At 34.9% G+C, this 13,959-nt stretch overlaps 1 protein-coding gene across 3 annotated transcripts in view; it reads left to right on the top strand.

The window, feature by feature from the left end:
• Positions 1–13,959, top strand: part of ATG2B (autophagy related 2B) — a 45,418-nt gene that overhangs the window by 9,331 nt on the left and 22,128 nt on the right. For 2 of the 3 annotated variants that reach the window (XM_038137726.1, XM_038137724.1), the window contains exons 7-23: positions 276–372; positions 1,340–1,522; positions 2,179–2,333; positions 3,020–3,131; positions 3,285–3,546; positions 4,415–4,565; positions 5,093–5,185; positions 5,356–5,544; positions 6,813–7,086; positions 8,253–8,358; positions 9,386–9,578; positions 9,736–9,878; positions 10,975–11,132; positions 11,384–11,556; positions 11,845–11,995; positions 12,832–13,031; positions 13,807–13,887. In XM_038137726.1, the coding sequence (XP_037993654.1) occupies positions 276–372; positions 1,340–1,522; positions 2,179–2,333; positions 3,020–3,131; positions 3,285–3,546; positions 4,415–4,565; positions 5,093–5,185; positions 5,356–5,544; positions 6,813–7,086; positions 8,253–8,358; positions 9,386–9,578; positions 9,736–9,878; positions 10,975–11,132; positions 11,384–11,556; positions 11,845–11,995; positions 12,832–13,031; positions 13,807–13,887 (2,721 nt within the window). The remainder of the gene's footprint in view (positions 1–275; positions 373–1,339; positions 1,523–2,178; positions 2,334–3,019; positions 3,132–3,284; positions 3,547–4,414; positions 4,566–5,092; positions 5,186–5,355; positions 5,545–6,812; positions 7,087–8,252; positions 8,359–9,385; positions 9,579–9,735; positions 9,879–10,974; positions 11,133–11,383; positions 11,557–11,844; positions 11,996–12,831; positions 13,032–13,806; positions 13,888–13,959) is intronic. The other variant, XM_038137725.1, reaches the window with a different exon arrangement.

Genomic DNA, 13,959 nt, shown 5'->3' with positions numbered 1-13,959 from the left:
AAAAAAAATAGCAGATTAATGGATTTCTTGATTTTTTCCTGTTATGAGATGGTATTTATTTTAAGCTGTTAGTGACACATCTGCATTTATCCTGCCAAGCTACAGGTTGGAAGAAACAAAAAATATGTTTCTAGTTGTTTTATAGAAGAGGAAGATACTAGTGTAATGACTGTATTCTTTTCAGCATAAAAATCTATTATCCAAATAACTGATTCAAGTAATGTGAAGAAAATTCCTTGAATGTTCTTGACAGCATTCTTTCCTTTTCTTTTTAGTTGGATATAGATGGACAAATAGATTCTGTACATCTGTTTCTGTCACCAAGGCAAGTTCATCTTCTGTTAGACATGGTAGCAGCTATTGCTGGACCAGGCAAGTATTACAAAAACAACAAAAAAAAAGTTTGTAAAAAAGTTTCTCCAGTTGAAAAAAATTTATAGTAGTACCTGGTATTAGTAAAATGCTTTGTAGCTGCTCTGAGTTAGGACTATGATTAATTTATTGTCTTTAGTTGCAAATTGTACATCTAGTAAAGAAAAAAACCAACAAATAAGGCTTGACACATGACTGTATAGTAATACAAGAAAAGAGGAAATTCTGGGTGGAGAAAACCAGGAGACCAAACAAATTCTGGTTCTTGCAGCTTCTGTTTCACAAGAGAAGCTTTGCTTCTCTGTCCTATGTTTTAGCAACAGGCACAGAAAATATAGAACACTCTGTAATTGAGTTGGTCTGTATTTGTGAAGAACTAAAAGCAGTGTTTCAACTACTGCAGTAGAAGTATGAGAGTGTTTTGGTTTGTTCCCCTCATCTATTTTATGTAACAACACTTGTTAGGGTAAATATAAATAATCTGTTTGAAAGATATGTCATATCCTGGGTGGGTGCTTAATATTCTTCTGATACTTATATACTTGTTTTATTGGACATGTTCATTGTTTTTGGACAACTGGAGAAGTATTACCTTCAGTTTCCCATGTGTGTTGTCTTCAAACCTGAAAATTTAGTAATTCCTTAATAGTAAAACCTTTAAGAGGTTGTGGCCTTGGTCCTTAAAGCTGACTGAGAAATGTATGCATATTATATGCCACCACACTGCGTATATAACGTTGAAATGTTTTCATCAGATACGAAGTTAATAAATGCTAGGAGTATCTGAACAAGTAAAATCTGCAATCCAACAAAATGCACAAATACACATATCTGATATATAAGACATGTATATAACTACACATGCAAATATATACACCAATGATTCATTTTCAGATTAATTTTTGAATTTTATTAGGGTACTGTTAAGGAAATTACAGTAGGATTTCTGTTGTTTTTTTGAATTCAGAGAGTCTGAGCAGGATAGAATTGTCAAATAAAGATAGGAAGAACCGGCCAATGCAACAGGAGGACGAGTATCGGATTCAGATGGAGTTGAAACGTTATTTGAGGAAAGAGTCTTTATCTGCAGGAGCATCATCTGAACAGAGCTTTTATGAGACAGAGAGTGCCAGAACGCCTTCTAGTCGTGGCAAGTATAAAAGATGATGCAAAATAGCAAGTAATCTGTTGTTAAGATTGTTTAAATTGATTGTTCATCTTTTAATCTTACCAATTTATGTATTAAAATAAGTTTGACTTGAAGTGATTATATGCCGTTAATTGTAAAGTTCAGTAAAAAATTAACTAGCTTAGGTATCAGGCTGGACTTGATTCAGTATTTCCTTAAAATTGTTCAGTTTATGTTAATGTGAAACATGCTAAAAACACATACAGCATGACATCTTTTCAAATGTGTGGTTGAGGAAATTCCATCTAGAATAATAGTTGTATTTATCTGATTTTATGTGAATACTTTTTTGCTAATTATTTTTAATGTGAAATACTTTGATTTGTCAAAAGAAGAATGTATCAATTTATAGAAGTTATATCAACTTGAATATGAAAACGAGGTAGTTAGCTGTTCTAATATTCAAGAGATTTTTTGTCTTTTGGTTTTTATTTAAATATCTTCATAGACACTACTAGTCTCATGTCAAGGAAACTTGGGACTTCTGTAAATGATGTATTTAGCTGGTTATTCTTTCTAGCAGTTAGATTTGTAGACTCAAAAATACATTTCTGTTAGAAATAAAGGGTTTTTTAAAATTAGTAAACAACTCATAATTATCTGTGATTCTCTACTAGAGGAAGAAGTTTTCTTCTCAATGGCTGAAATGGACATGTCCCACAGCCTTTCTTCCCTTCCACCTCTTGGAGATCCTCCAACTATGGATCTAGACCTGTCTTTAACCAGTACATACACAACTACGCCAGCAGGATCTCCACTGAGCACTACAGTGGTATAGTATTAACTGCATTTGGAATATTTTAGAAATCAACACTTCTGGCTGAAACTGTTGCATAATTGCTGCATTCTTTACAATGACAGGAACTGTTGCAAAGTTCTATAATAACTGAAATGTTTAGAGCTGCTAGGATTCCTTTTCTGCTATGGAAATGGTATTGAAATTATTCTCATTTATTTGGCTAGGCTAGGAAATGTGTTTTCAAATGCCTTGAAGCTTATGTAAGATGCTTCATGATTTATTTTCTTTTTAATTACTGCATGTGTACCACCTGATTTTCTTTTAAAATAGACTACACAGGCAATGTTGTATGAAACTGTACTGTTAAATTTTTCCTCACACAATATAAAAACTATGCTGTTGTTATCACTATCTTTCCCAAATCCATTGTGTACCTAGTGTTTTCTGTAATGAAAACCATGGAGAGTAGTTGTAGAACTAGAAAATTTATGCTGATGATGAGTGCAACTTTAGCCTTGAAAACCTGTGGAATTAGAAAGCATATCTCAAAATAAAGCATACCTGCATTGATAAGTTGAGCACTAATTCTCCATGAAATGGCATGCTGTTGATTGTTCATGCGTGTTGAAGTTTTTTGGTAATTTACCTTATTATTTATGTTTGATCTAATGTCTAACAACTCTTTGCAAATTTAAGGTCATATATATTTTTTGTTTTAGCTGCAACCAACTTGGGGGGATTTTCTTGATCGTAACAAACAAGAATTACAGCCTCCAAGAGGTTCCTCGCTAACAGCCAATATGGTTCACCAGACTTCCATAAGAAGGACATGTAAGTAACAACAGATAGGTAGTTTCCCCTAGATAATTATGAAAATGAATTGTTATGGAGCAACTTGGTAAAAAGAAATGAAAATCAAAAGTAAGATGATTTTATAAATGTGTTATTGCTGAAAAATTACGTGAACTTAATTTTGTATTTCAGCTATTCCATCCAGATCTGTTTCTGTGGATGAATCCAGACCTGAGCTACTTTTTAGACTGGCAGTTGGAACTTTCTCAGTGTCTGTACTTCATATTGACCCTTTACCCCCACCTGAAAGTTCACTGAACCTTAACCCATTGACACCAATGGCTCGGGATTTCTTTGCCCGAATAGAAAAGATTGAGCCAGTTAAGTTTTCAACAGAAGATTTTCTGTCCTTCCGAGAAGTATTTGCAGAAGCTTGTTCTCATGATCACCTTAGGTATAACTTTGCTTATTAATAAATATAAGTAACAAAAATATATTTTAAGTAAATCTGAATAAAGTAAGTTTATTTCCATAGGAATTGTGTCACTTAATATTTGAATTGTGTTAGACTTCTTTATTAATTTCAAAATAGTCTTGAATTTTGACATCTGTTGTCCAAGACATCTTTTAAAAAAAAATTAAAATAGAACAAGAAAGGAGAATAAACATTAAAATCACCTAGCTTTTTAATATGTGAATTAAATTAGGTACAGTTTCTATGATAGAAGCCCAGAGAGTCAAGAATAATTAAGTAAATTTCTTTAGAAATAGCTGTGTTTTACAGAACTATTGTTATTCCAATGTAGTGATTACTGCTTGAAGGAGCTTAGGGTTTTACTTAATGCAAAATATTATATCAGTAGGGATAAAGCCTGAGTGAGAACAAGATAATGAAGTCAGGCAACAGCCTTTTTTTGCTGAAATTTTTACCATCCCAGTGCAGTGTATGAAGTAAAATATTTAAGGGTATATATACCTTTTTTACCTCATGTATGTAATTTAGACTTTGTGAGACATTTGAGTTCTTCATGGTCTATCTAAGGATGGTAGTTCTATATGAACTGTACCTCAGGTTAGATGCGTAAAATGTTCTTTACAAATTTCTATATGCTGACCATTGTTGATTATGTAACATGAGCTTCATTGTGTTTGTTGCTAAATCTGTTACAATTAGATATTTTCATGTATTTGGAGAAATTATGGTGTTTAAATGATTTTTAAATTATTGTAGTGATCCTTTTTTTTGCCTACTCAAGTCTTTACTTTTCATAATTGTTATTGATTTATGCTACTTTTAATAATTATTAATTTTAATAATCTAGGTTTATAGGTACTGGTATCAAAGTGTCTTATGAGCAAAGACAAAGGACTGCCTCACGAAGTTTTAGTACTGACTTATCCATTGGCAAGATGGAGTTCCTAGAATGCCTTTTTTCTACTGACTCTCATTCCATGCAGCCTCACTATACAGAGGTATGTTAAAAACAAAAGGAGTTCCATAAAAAAGAAATGTTAATTGTGTAACTGAGAATGCTAGATTTTAAAATGGTTATAATTTAAATGTTTCCTAATGTTTTTTAGTTTTTTAAATATGTTACAGTTTTAAGATTAAAATTTGCATTTTAATTCTGAGCTCAAATAGTGAACCCAACTTCTGTCATACCTGCCAGCAACAACATCAAGTAGCCAAACTTTGTTAGTTACTTCTTAAATATGCTTAACGTGGTTTGGGTATTAGTTTTTGGAAAACATTTACTCTAAGCAATGGAGTTAAACAATGCAAAGGTTTCTTGTGGTGGTGATTATTCTTCCAGCTCTTTTAATGGTCAGAGACATCCAGTAAGGTAGCTGAATATGTGGATTAGATAAACAATTGAGCTGGGATTCTGTTCACTGACTTCAGGTTACTTGTCTGTTCTAGGTAAAATGTCATAAATATATTTTCCTGTGGCAACTCCTTCCTATTTATTAAACATTTTGAACTATTTTTTTTCCTGAAGCTGCTGACATTTCATTCTGAAGAAAGAAATGATTCTCATTCTATGCCATGCCTTCAGCTGCATTATAAGCATTTAGATAATAGAGGACCTCAGGTAAGGTGGGAGATTAAAATGACCAAGTTTCTGTACAATAACCTTTGTCTAATTTGGTTCATTTGAACAGAAAATTGACTGTAAAACAGAGAGTTCTTAACTCCTGCTTATTATAATTTGTTTCACTGTATTGTGTTGAAGATTTTAGCGCTTTTTCTCTTCCTTTCCAGGGTAGTCAAGGGAGACTCAGCTCTGTTCCACAGAAAGCAGAGTTGCAAATAAAGTTAAATCCAGTGTTTTGTGAGCTGGATATTAGTATTGTAGACAGATTAAATTCCTTACTTCAACCCCAGAAACTAACTACAGTGGAGATGATGGCATCTCACATGTATGCTTCTTACAATAAGCACATAAGTCTGGTAAGTTTAAAGTGAAATTGATTAATAAACTTGGTGGGGGTTTTTTTGCAGGAGGAAATCAGGGTGACAGTAAGCCTGAGGCTGCTAGTTCTGATTGATTTGTGGTGGTTGAGGTGCTTTTTTTGGTGTGAGAGGTTTTTTTATTTGGTTGGTTGACTGGGGTTTGATTAGTTTTTCCCAACTTCTGACACAGTCACATTTTGCATTCAGTGACTGTGTGCTTGAAAACAGACCAAAAGACAGGGATAGGTGCTTCAGGAACTGCATAAGTTCTCAGCTTCTTGAAGTAAGGAGAAATGGGCAAAAAAGAGTAATCTTGACTGACTTCTCATCCCTAATCTGTCCCATCATGCTCTCCAGCAGCTGATATAAAGTGTTGCTAACAATTCCACTTCTATATTGAAATCTTTAGTTGTCACAATCAGCCCAGTTGTCTCTGTGGTCTATTACCTGCTTTTGGGGTAGGTGACAGAGAGAATGGGGGGCATATGCATTGCATTCTAGTGATCTGGGACCAACAGAAAGAACTTGAAGCTTATTTGCCTTGGTTTGGGTTATCACAATAGCATTAAACTTAAAGACTTCGCTTAAAATACTTGAGGAATGATTAATGCATTTAACTGATTTTTTGCACAGCAACAAAAATCTTCATGTAATTTTATTGCTGCATTTACTGATTACGGAAAAATCAGCTTTCGAAAAACTATTTAAGAGACTCCTAAAATTGTAAGGCATCAATTATTTCTGCAAATATAATTGTCTTTCAAGTTTGATTCCTTTCAATGATCAGCAAAAGGGGGAGGGTATGAAGGACATGAAAGTGGCAGGAGCTGGACACCCTGACTTCCTGAAAAGGACAAATACACATGATAGTAATTCCTACTTTTTCAACAGCAGCAGTATTTAAACAAGTGTCTGAGACATGGTATTTCCTAACTGCAGCTGAATATTGTTCAGTACTTTCACTATCTAATTTAAGAGGAAAAAAAATTGCAAAAATAGCAGGTTTTTTTAAAGATTGCTAATCTCTGCGAAAACTTGTCTTCTGAGTAGAATCTTTATGACACCTGTAATAGAAAAATATCCTAAGAACAGTTGCAGTTGGTCTTGATGTGTTTTTTTCGGTGATATACAAATAATATTTTTCATGTTCGGATATTACATCATCAAAAGCTTTCCCCATAGTCACTTTTAATGCTATTTTCTCTAATTCAGAGTGGTTTTTATTCATTCTGGTTTGTGTTTTGTTTTTTGTTTGGTTCTTTTAGCATAAAGCATTTGCTGAAGTTTTTCTGGATGATTCACATACTCCTGCAAACTGTAGAGTTTCAGTTCAAGTCACTGCCCCGGCATTAAAACTCTCTGTTCGCTTCCCAATACCTGATCTGCGGTCAGATCAGGAAAGAGGACCATGGTTTAAGAAATCACTTCAGAAGGAGATTCTTCATCTTGAATTTACAGATGTGGAATTTAAAACTGAATTTATAGGAGGGTCGACTCCAGAACAAGTTAAATTAGAGCTTACCTTTAAAGAGCTAACTGGTAAGAATGTTAATCTTATATTCAGAAGTCCTGAATTTTTTATTTTTCTAGGTACTGTGTAGTTGAGAGAAAGGTCCTCTCATATGGAGTAACCCAGGGAGTGTCTTTCCACCTGAATTTTGGAGTAGATATGGTATCTCTACTGTAATTTTGTGTACTGTACTAAATACCAATGTAAGTCCAAACAGTACTACTATGAGGAGAGGCTGTGTGTCCAGTTTGGGGCTCCTCAGTGAAAGAAAGACAAGGAGCTCCTTGGCTCCTTGCAGAGGGTCCAGTGGAGACCACAAAGCTAATGAGAGGTCTGGAGCATCTTTAATATGATAAGAGGCTGCAGGAGCTGGGCCTGATCAGTCTGGGGAAGACTGAGAGGGAAATCTCGTAAGTATGTAAATATCTCAAAGACAGGTGTCAAGAGGATGGTGCCAGACTCTCTTCAGTGGTGCTCAGAGACAGGATGAGGAACAATGGCCATAAACTGAAACACAAGAAGTTTCACATTAACATGAGGAAGAACTTCTGTACATTGAGGGTGGCTGAGCACTGAAACAGGTGCTCAGGGAGGTCATGGATTCTCCCTGTCTGGAGACATTCAGAGCCCACCTTGGATGAGTTCCTGTGTAACCTGCCCTAGGTGACCCTGCTTTGGCAGAGGGGTTGGGCTAGATGATATCCAGAGGTCCATTTCAACCCTAAAAGTGCTGTGATGCCAAGATTGATTCCCTAAATAACTATCATTGAAAAACTTTAATAGTTTTATGCCTCTAATATCTTTCAAAGTAATAAATCTATGAAACTGATTTATATTTGCAATCTTCTCTGCTGTCTCATTTTGTGTACTTAATCAAGGCTCTGACAAAATACAGTGATGCTATAAATGTAAATGCTGGTATCTATGCAGGTATCTATTAGATTTGTCTGATTTTCCAACTACAGCTAGCTAAAAATAATGTGAAATAATTTTTGTCTCAAAAGTTAATATTAATTTTTTATTAATAAAGAAGAAGAGATGACAAAAGAAGGAAGAGATGACAAAATTTGCCTGAGTAGCTTAGTCAGTAGCATTGGCTAGTTAGTCTTGTTTGACTCCAACTTGAGGAGTGGCTAACCTGAAGTTAGCAGTTGTCATTCATCTGTTAATTTCTAAAAAATCTCTTTCTATTCAGGTTCTTTTGAAGAAGATAATGCAGAAACACCAGTAAAATTTTTTCAGGTGTCGGGTGGCACAGATGGAGATATAACATCATCATCAGACAATTTTGACTGGCCTCGGTAAAATAAATGTTCATGTTTTTAATGGACTTAGTGGATTGATTAAATTTTTATGAAGCACTGTTGTTTTTTTAATTTTAATCCAGAATGCCTGTGTGGTAAATGATTGAAAATAATGTGCAAAGAAAGAGCATGTAACTATTAAAAAGGCTCCAAGAATTTATGAAAACCCTGGAACTTTTACATTTGTAATAATGCAATATGGTTTTTAATGTATAATGACTTCTGCATGGTCTTGAGTAAATTTCACTGAAAATTAGGTAAATTATTAGAGACTTGAAACTTTTCCCCATTTTTTTTACTTTACCTTTACTCCTGCATTCATGACTGAGATCCAAACCACCCATCCTAGTTGAATTTTGCCTCAAAATAATATAAGGCATAAGAATAGTAAGAATAATTATATTGTGACTGAATTATTGCAGCTTATATCACATGCAAGGCAATACAGTGCTTCAGACTTACTGAAGAGAAGGACCTGGCAGCTGAAGCATGTAATAAGATGTTTAAAGAGGCAATTTTAGATTTGCTACAGAATTTGCTGTGTACATTGTTTGCCACAAAATTCAGTGGCTTTCTGACAGTAAGTTTATGTGCACATTTTTTCTTTTATAATGGCACAAATAAAATTTTCTATAACAGTGTTTACATGTAAGAAGCTACACTATGCAGTAGAGCTTTTTTAATAGCTGGTGAAACAAGTTTTATTTTGAGAGAGTGCTAGATTTTTCTTAGATCATCTATATGATCACCTAATGGAGTTGAAAAAAGCAGACACTTAACATTTTCTTTCACCTGATGGTACCACATCCCTTTGTGTGTGTGAGTTAGTTTTTTTCTTAGTAGTATTGTTTTGGGTAATAAAATATGTTATTATCTAATAAAAAAGTTCCTGGAATTTTGAGTTATTTTAGTCTATGTGTATTTAAAGGCAAGCCAGTAGAACTAGTGGACATGTGACAGAGCATAAATATAAACATTTTAAGCATCTCTAATGGCTTATTCTGCTTAACTTCTCCAATGGCAGGATTGTATTGAAAATAAACCCTCTGGCTGTGCACTCTATTCTGGAAAGGATAGCAGCTGAGGAGGAAGAAGGTGATAATAACTTTCAAGAGGAAGAAGAAGGAGGGTCTCATTCTTTGAAGGATGTCTGTGATATTAGAAGACCAGAGCCTTCTCCATTTTCTTCTCGTAGGGTCATGTTTGAAAATGAAGAGGTACTATAAAATTTGGTTATTGCTTTGTGCTCATGATAGAGAAAATGAATACTATCTCACTACTTTACATGTGACTTCTGGCTTTGTTTTGGGGTGTTTTTTCTTTGATAGTGTTTTTTTTTATTTTTCTTAAGATTTTTTTTCTTTTTTCTTTCAGATGGTGATGCCAGGAGATGTAGTTGAAATGACTGAGTTTCAGGATAAAACAATTAGCAATTCTCATTATGTACTAGAGCTCACGTTACCAAACATTCATTTAACACTACCAAACAAAAGCTTTTATGAAAAGCTTTACAACAGGCAAGTATAATTGTTTTGCTTGGTTATCATGACCTGTACTCTGTTCTGTGTCACTTTTGATAAAAACAATTGTCTAAGCAGGTGTAGCAGGAACTCATTTGTATAGTTTATTTAAAAACACAAAGTGCTACATAAATATTTTTCCAAGTTAATATGACCATTGTGTCATGCATCTGATTGGTGCCATGGCAGCTGACTGCTAAAAAGTGTTTGGCAGATTTTGTGAACAAAGGGTGAAGCTAAATAGTCTTTGGCTCTCAGCGAACACTTTGTTCAGATCTCTGTGCAATGTTTTAGTTTGCTCTAATCTTCCCGATTTCTTCTTTAAACAGATTATTATACTTCAGAAACTTGTGCTCAGTTTTATTCTTTCCATCTAAAATTCTAGAGCTTGCAAGGCAGTCAGAAAAAAAAAAAACCCTAATCCAGTTTTGTAAGGCTCACAAAGGTTCATGAAAATGTAGAGAAAGCGAGCCCAATTTTTGAATGGGTGTTCATTTATTTCTGTTAGTTTGCTGTCTGAAAAGCAGCAAAATACTACTAGATTGTTACTGTGCTCTGCAAATATGCAAGAGAGATGCTGATCTTTTTTAGTCTCTGATAGATAATACTTTACTTTGAGTATTTTCACATCCAAAGTGACAAAGCAGAACCTTCCATTGAATATTCTGTTGGAATACTTCTGTACTGAATGTCATATGTCTTTACCCTGACAGACACACTCACTTGAAATCAAAACAATGAATGTTTCCTGCACCTTAGTTGAAAATTGATGTGATCAAAATAGGGGTTTCTCAACTCCCCCTCCAACCTACTGAGCTAATAGATACCTACTTATAGAGGCTTTTGTGTCACTATCACATGTTAGACTTTGGTATGAGCATACCATAATTACAGAATGAAAGTTACTTCCATTTTGTTATTGTTTATACTCATGAATATATTATTGTTTCTTGTGCTCGTGAACTTTTTCTCTATTTGCTTATGGAATCAGGAATCTTATATAGAGTCTGCAAAGGAATTATGCTTGACTGACTTAATACAAAATGGGAATATAGTAATATATTTTGTGTAATGATAATGTATTTCTTTCTAGGATCAGCAATGATTTATTGTTGTGGGAACCCACAGCTCCATCTCCTGTAGAAACATTTGAAAACCTTTCTTATGGTGTTGGACTATCTGTGGCCAGCCAGCTCATCAACACTTTCAGTAAAGACAGCTTTAGTCAATTTAAATCTGCAGTTCATTATGGTAATACACTTAATAAATTATCTAGAACTATAGTGCTTTAGAAGTGTAATTGGCTGAAGTGATTAAGATGTTGGTGAAAAGGTTTTGTAAACTCATGGGGAAATATAAATCAAGAAAAGAAAAGTAGATTGCTGTTTAATTGGGTAAAATAAGTGTGAAATTGAATTGCATTACCATTGGAGAAACAGTGAGCTACTGGCATAATATGTGTACTAGCTAGAGAATGAGTTGTACTTCATTTTATCTATTAGATGATGAAAGTGGATCTGAGGAAGAAACACTGCAGTATTATTCCACTGTTGATCCAAACTATCGTTCACGCAGAAGGAAAAAGCTTGACTCACAGAATAAGAACTCACAAAGCTTTCTGTCTGTTCTGCTAAATGTGACACATGGATTAGTGTCAATATTTACAGATGTAAAGGTAAGGCACTGGGGCTGGAAGAAGTTTTTTGTTGTTTTGACCATGAGTGGCCCCTTCATGCTGTATGTACTTATCTGGAAGGAGGTAGTGTTTATAACATTAATTCTGTAATCTTTATACTACTATAGCTAGGCAGTAATGCACAGTGTTTTGCAAATTCTGTGTACTTTGCTTCACGTGAGAGTAACTGAAATGCAAGCAGGTAGCAAGTGTTGTGTTAGTTTAGACTGCCTAAATGCAGCAAACTGTCAGGAAACAATAATTTTATCATTTCTCTTCTTCCTTCAGCAGGATGATGGAAATACACTGGAAGGAAAATATGGTGAATTTTGGTTTGAGTTCAACGGTGGTTCCCTTTTCAGTGTGACTAAATATGAAGGCTTTGAGGACAGACACTATGTTTGTCTCCATTCTAGCAGCCTCAATTTATATCATCAAGGTAGGGGTGGGATTGAGGTGGCTTTGGGGCTAAATTTGAAATTAACTAAGCTTGAAGCTTTTTAGGAAAAAGGCTATATTTTTTTCTCTTTTCTCTCAGAGTGTGTCATTTGGCACAATTAACATAATTTATGGCTAATGTTTCCAAATCCTGCAGTCATGTGACTTTATTATAACTGTATTTATTTAAAGTTTAGCTCTAACTTTCCAGACAACTGCTGGTCTTTAGAGGTATTGTGATCCTCTGGCAAATTAACTGTACAGCCTATTCTTTATTGTGAGAATGCACACTTCCTACATGTTATTGGTTGTTTAATTGAAAAAACTGCAGGTTACCAGTGGCTGCTGTGTTTTTCCTCAGTAGCTAGTTGTTGTCCACAGGTGAAGGATTTTGGCTGTGTAGTTTGTCTATGTTTGGTAACCCCCATGTAGTTAAACCTTTCAAGGTTTCCCCTTCAGATGCCTGTGAATCAGTGGCACTCGTTGCAGTGCAAGGCTTAGTTATTGTGTGTTTAGACATTAGCCTGGCACTATCCCATAAAATGAAGAGGAGACACATATTCTTCCATGTAACCTGTAGGAGATTTCTGTCCTTTATTTCAACCTCGCTATTTTGTTGGGCAAATAAAAAACTCAATCCTTAATAGACACCTTGAAGATGATAGCTAGAACTATGGTTTTAAATGTTGGATCACCAATAACCTTCCCATCACAGTTCTTTGTTGTGCATGACTAACTTTGGTAATTAAAATAATTTAGGCATTAAGCATAAAAAGGATTTTCCTTCACACTTCATCAGTAACAGCTTTGGTAATGCATTCCAAAATCTCTTTGCAGGTTTGGTAGATGGAGTTGTCCCTTCCTCTGAAGTACGACTGCCCAGCACAATACGTCCCCATTGGTTAGAGCCTACTATTTGTTTTTCTGAAGAGGATGGCCTTAGTAGGACTACTTCAGATGGTGTAGGAGTGGATAGTCCAAGTATGCTGACTGTTGCAGTCAAAATCCAATCAGATAAAATAGAGAGCAATACAAAGGTTTGTATTAACATAAGTTGAGTTATCTCAGTTATATGGAAGCATCTAGACATGGAGTTAGAAGGGTTATAGGTGAAGAAGCTATATAATTCTCAGACATTCATTTTCAAACTACAATTTTCTGTTAGAATCTGTGGGTGGAGTATAAAATTTAAGCAGCAGCTTAATTTACTAATTCTTCAATGCTTCACTTTGCTGATCATCCTATTTCTTTACTGAATGCATTTTTTTTGAATAGTTGACATTTTTTGTTTTTGTTGAGTTTCTCTGTTGTTAAAACAGGCAAGAACAAATATAGAATTACACTGCAGTTAACTAGCAGTGTCATCTAATAGGCAGCCTTTGCTTACCTATTTGGACTAGGACTGGTAAATGACATTAGCATTCATTAGTGTGGCTGAAAGAGGTCTTCTTACCTGGCATAGTGGTGACAAGCAGGTTAGTTGAGTTATTTAAAGAAAGGCTCTGCAGACCAGCAAAATGTTGTGGGGGTTCAGTTGTCTCACATGTGAACTACCAGGAGTACCAACCTAAATTTCTGCTGAATCCTAGAGTGAATGTGCAGGCAGCCTTCTACCACCACAAAGCTGCCATTTCTGCACTGTCTTGTTGCAAAAAGTATGATACTGTGTTATCCAGGGTTTCTGTATTGGAAAGCTGGGTTTTTCTAGACACCAGGAGATTTTTGGGAGCAGAAGGGTGACACAGTTTCATAATTTAGATGTGAAATAATTATATGTTTCATATAAGCAAGTCATGCAACTTTGTTGTGCAGGAATTTCTGGTGGCTGTTGGACTACGAGGAGCCACCCTTCAGCACCGTGTGTTGCCTTCAGGTTTAAGCTGGCATGAACAGGTCAGGTTGCTACCATTTTCTTGATTACATCTTCAATTTCAGTCTCATTGCCTTAACTATCAAACCAAATCT

This window comes from Motacilla alba, chromosome 5, assembly GCF_015832195.1.
Source record: "Motacilla alba alba isolate MOTALB_02 chromosome 5, Motacilla_alba_V1.0_pri, whole genome shotgun sequence".
Lineage (NCBI taxonomy): Eukaryota > Metazoa > Chordata > Aves > Passeriformes > Motacillidae > Motacilla > Motacilla alba.
Note: the sequence above shows the minus strand (reverse complement) of the source record. Positions and strands in the feature narration are given on the sequence as shown.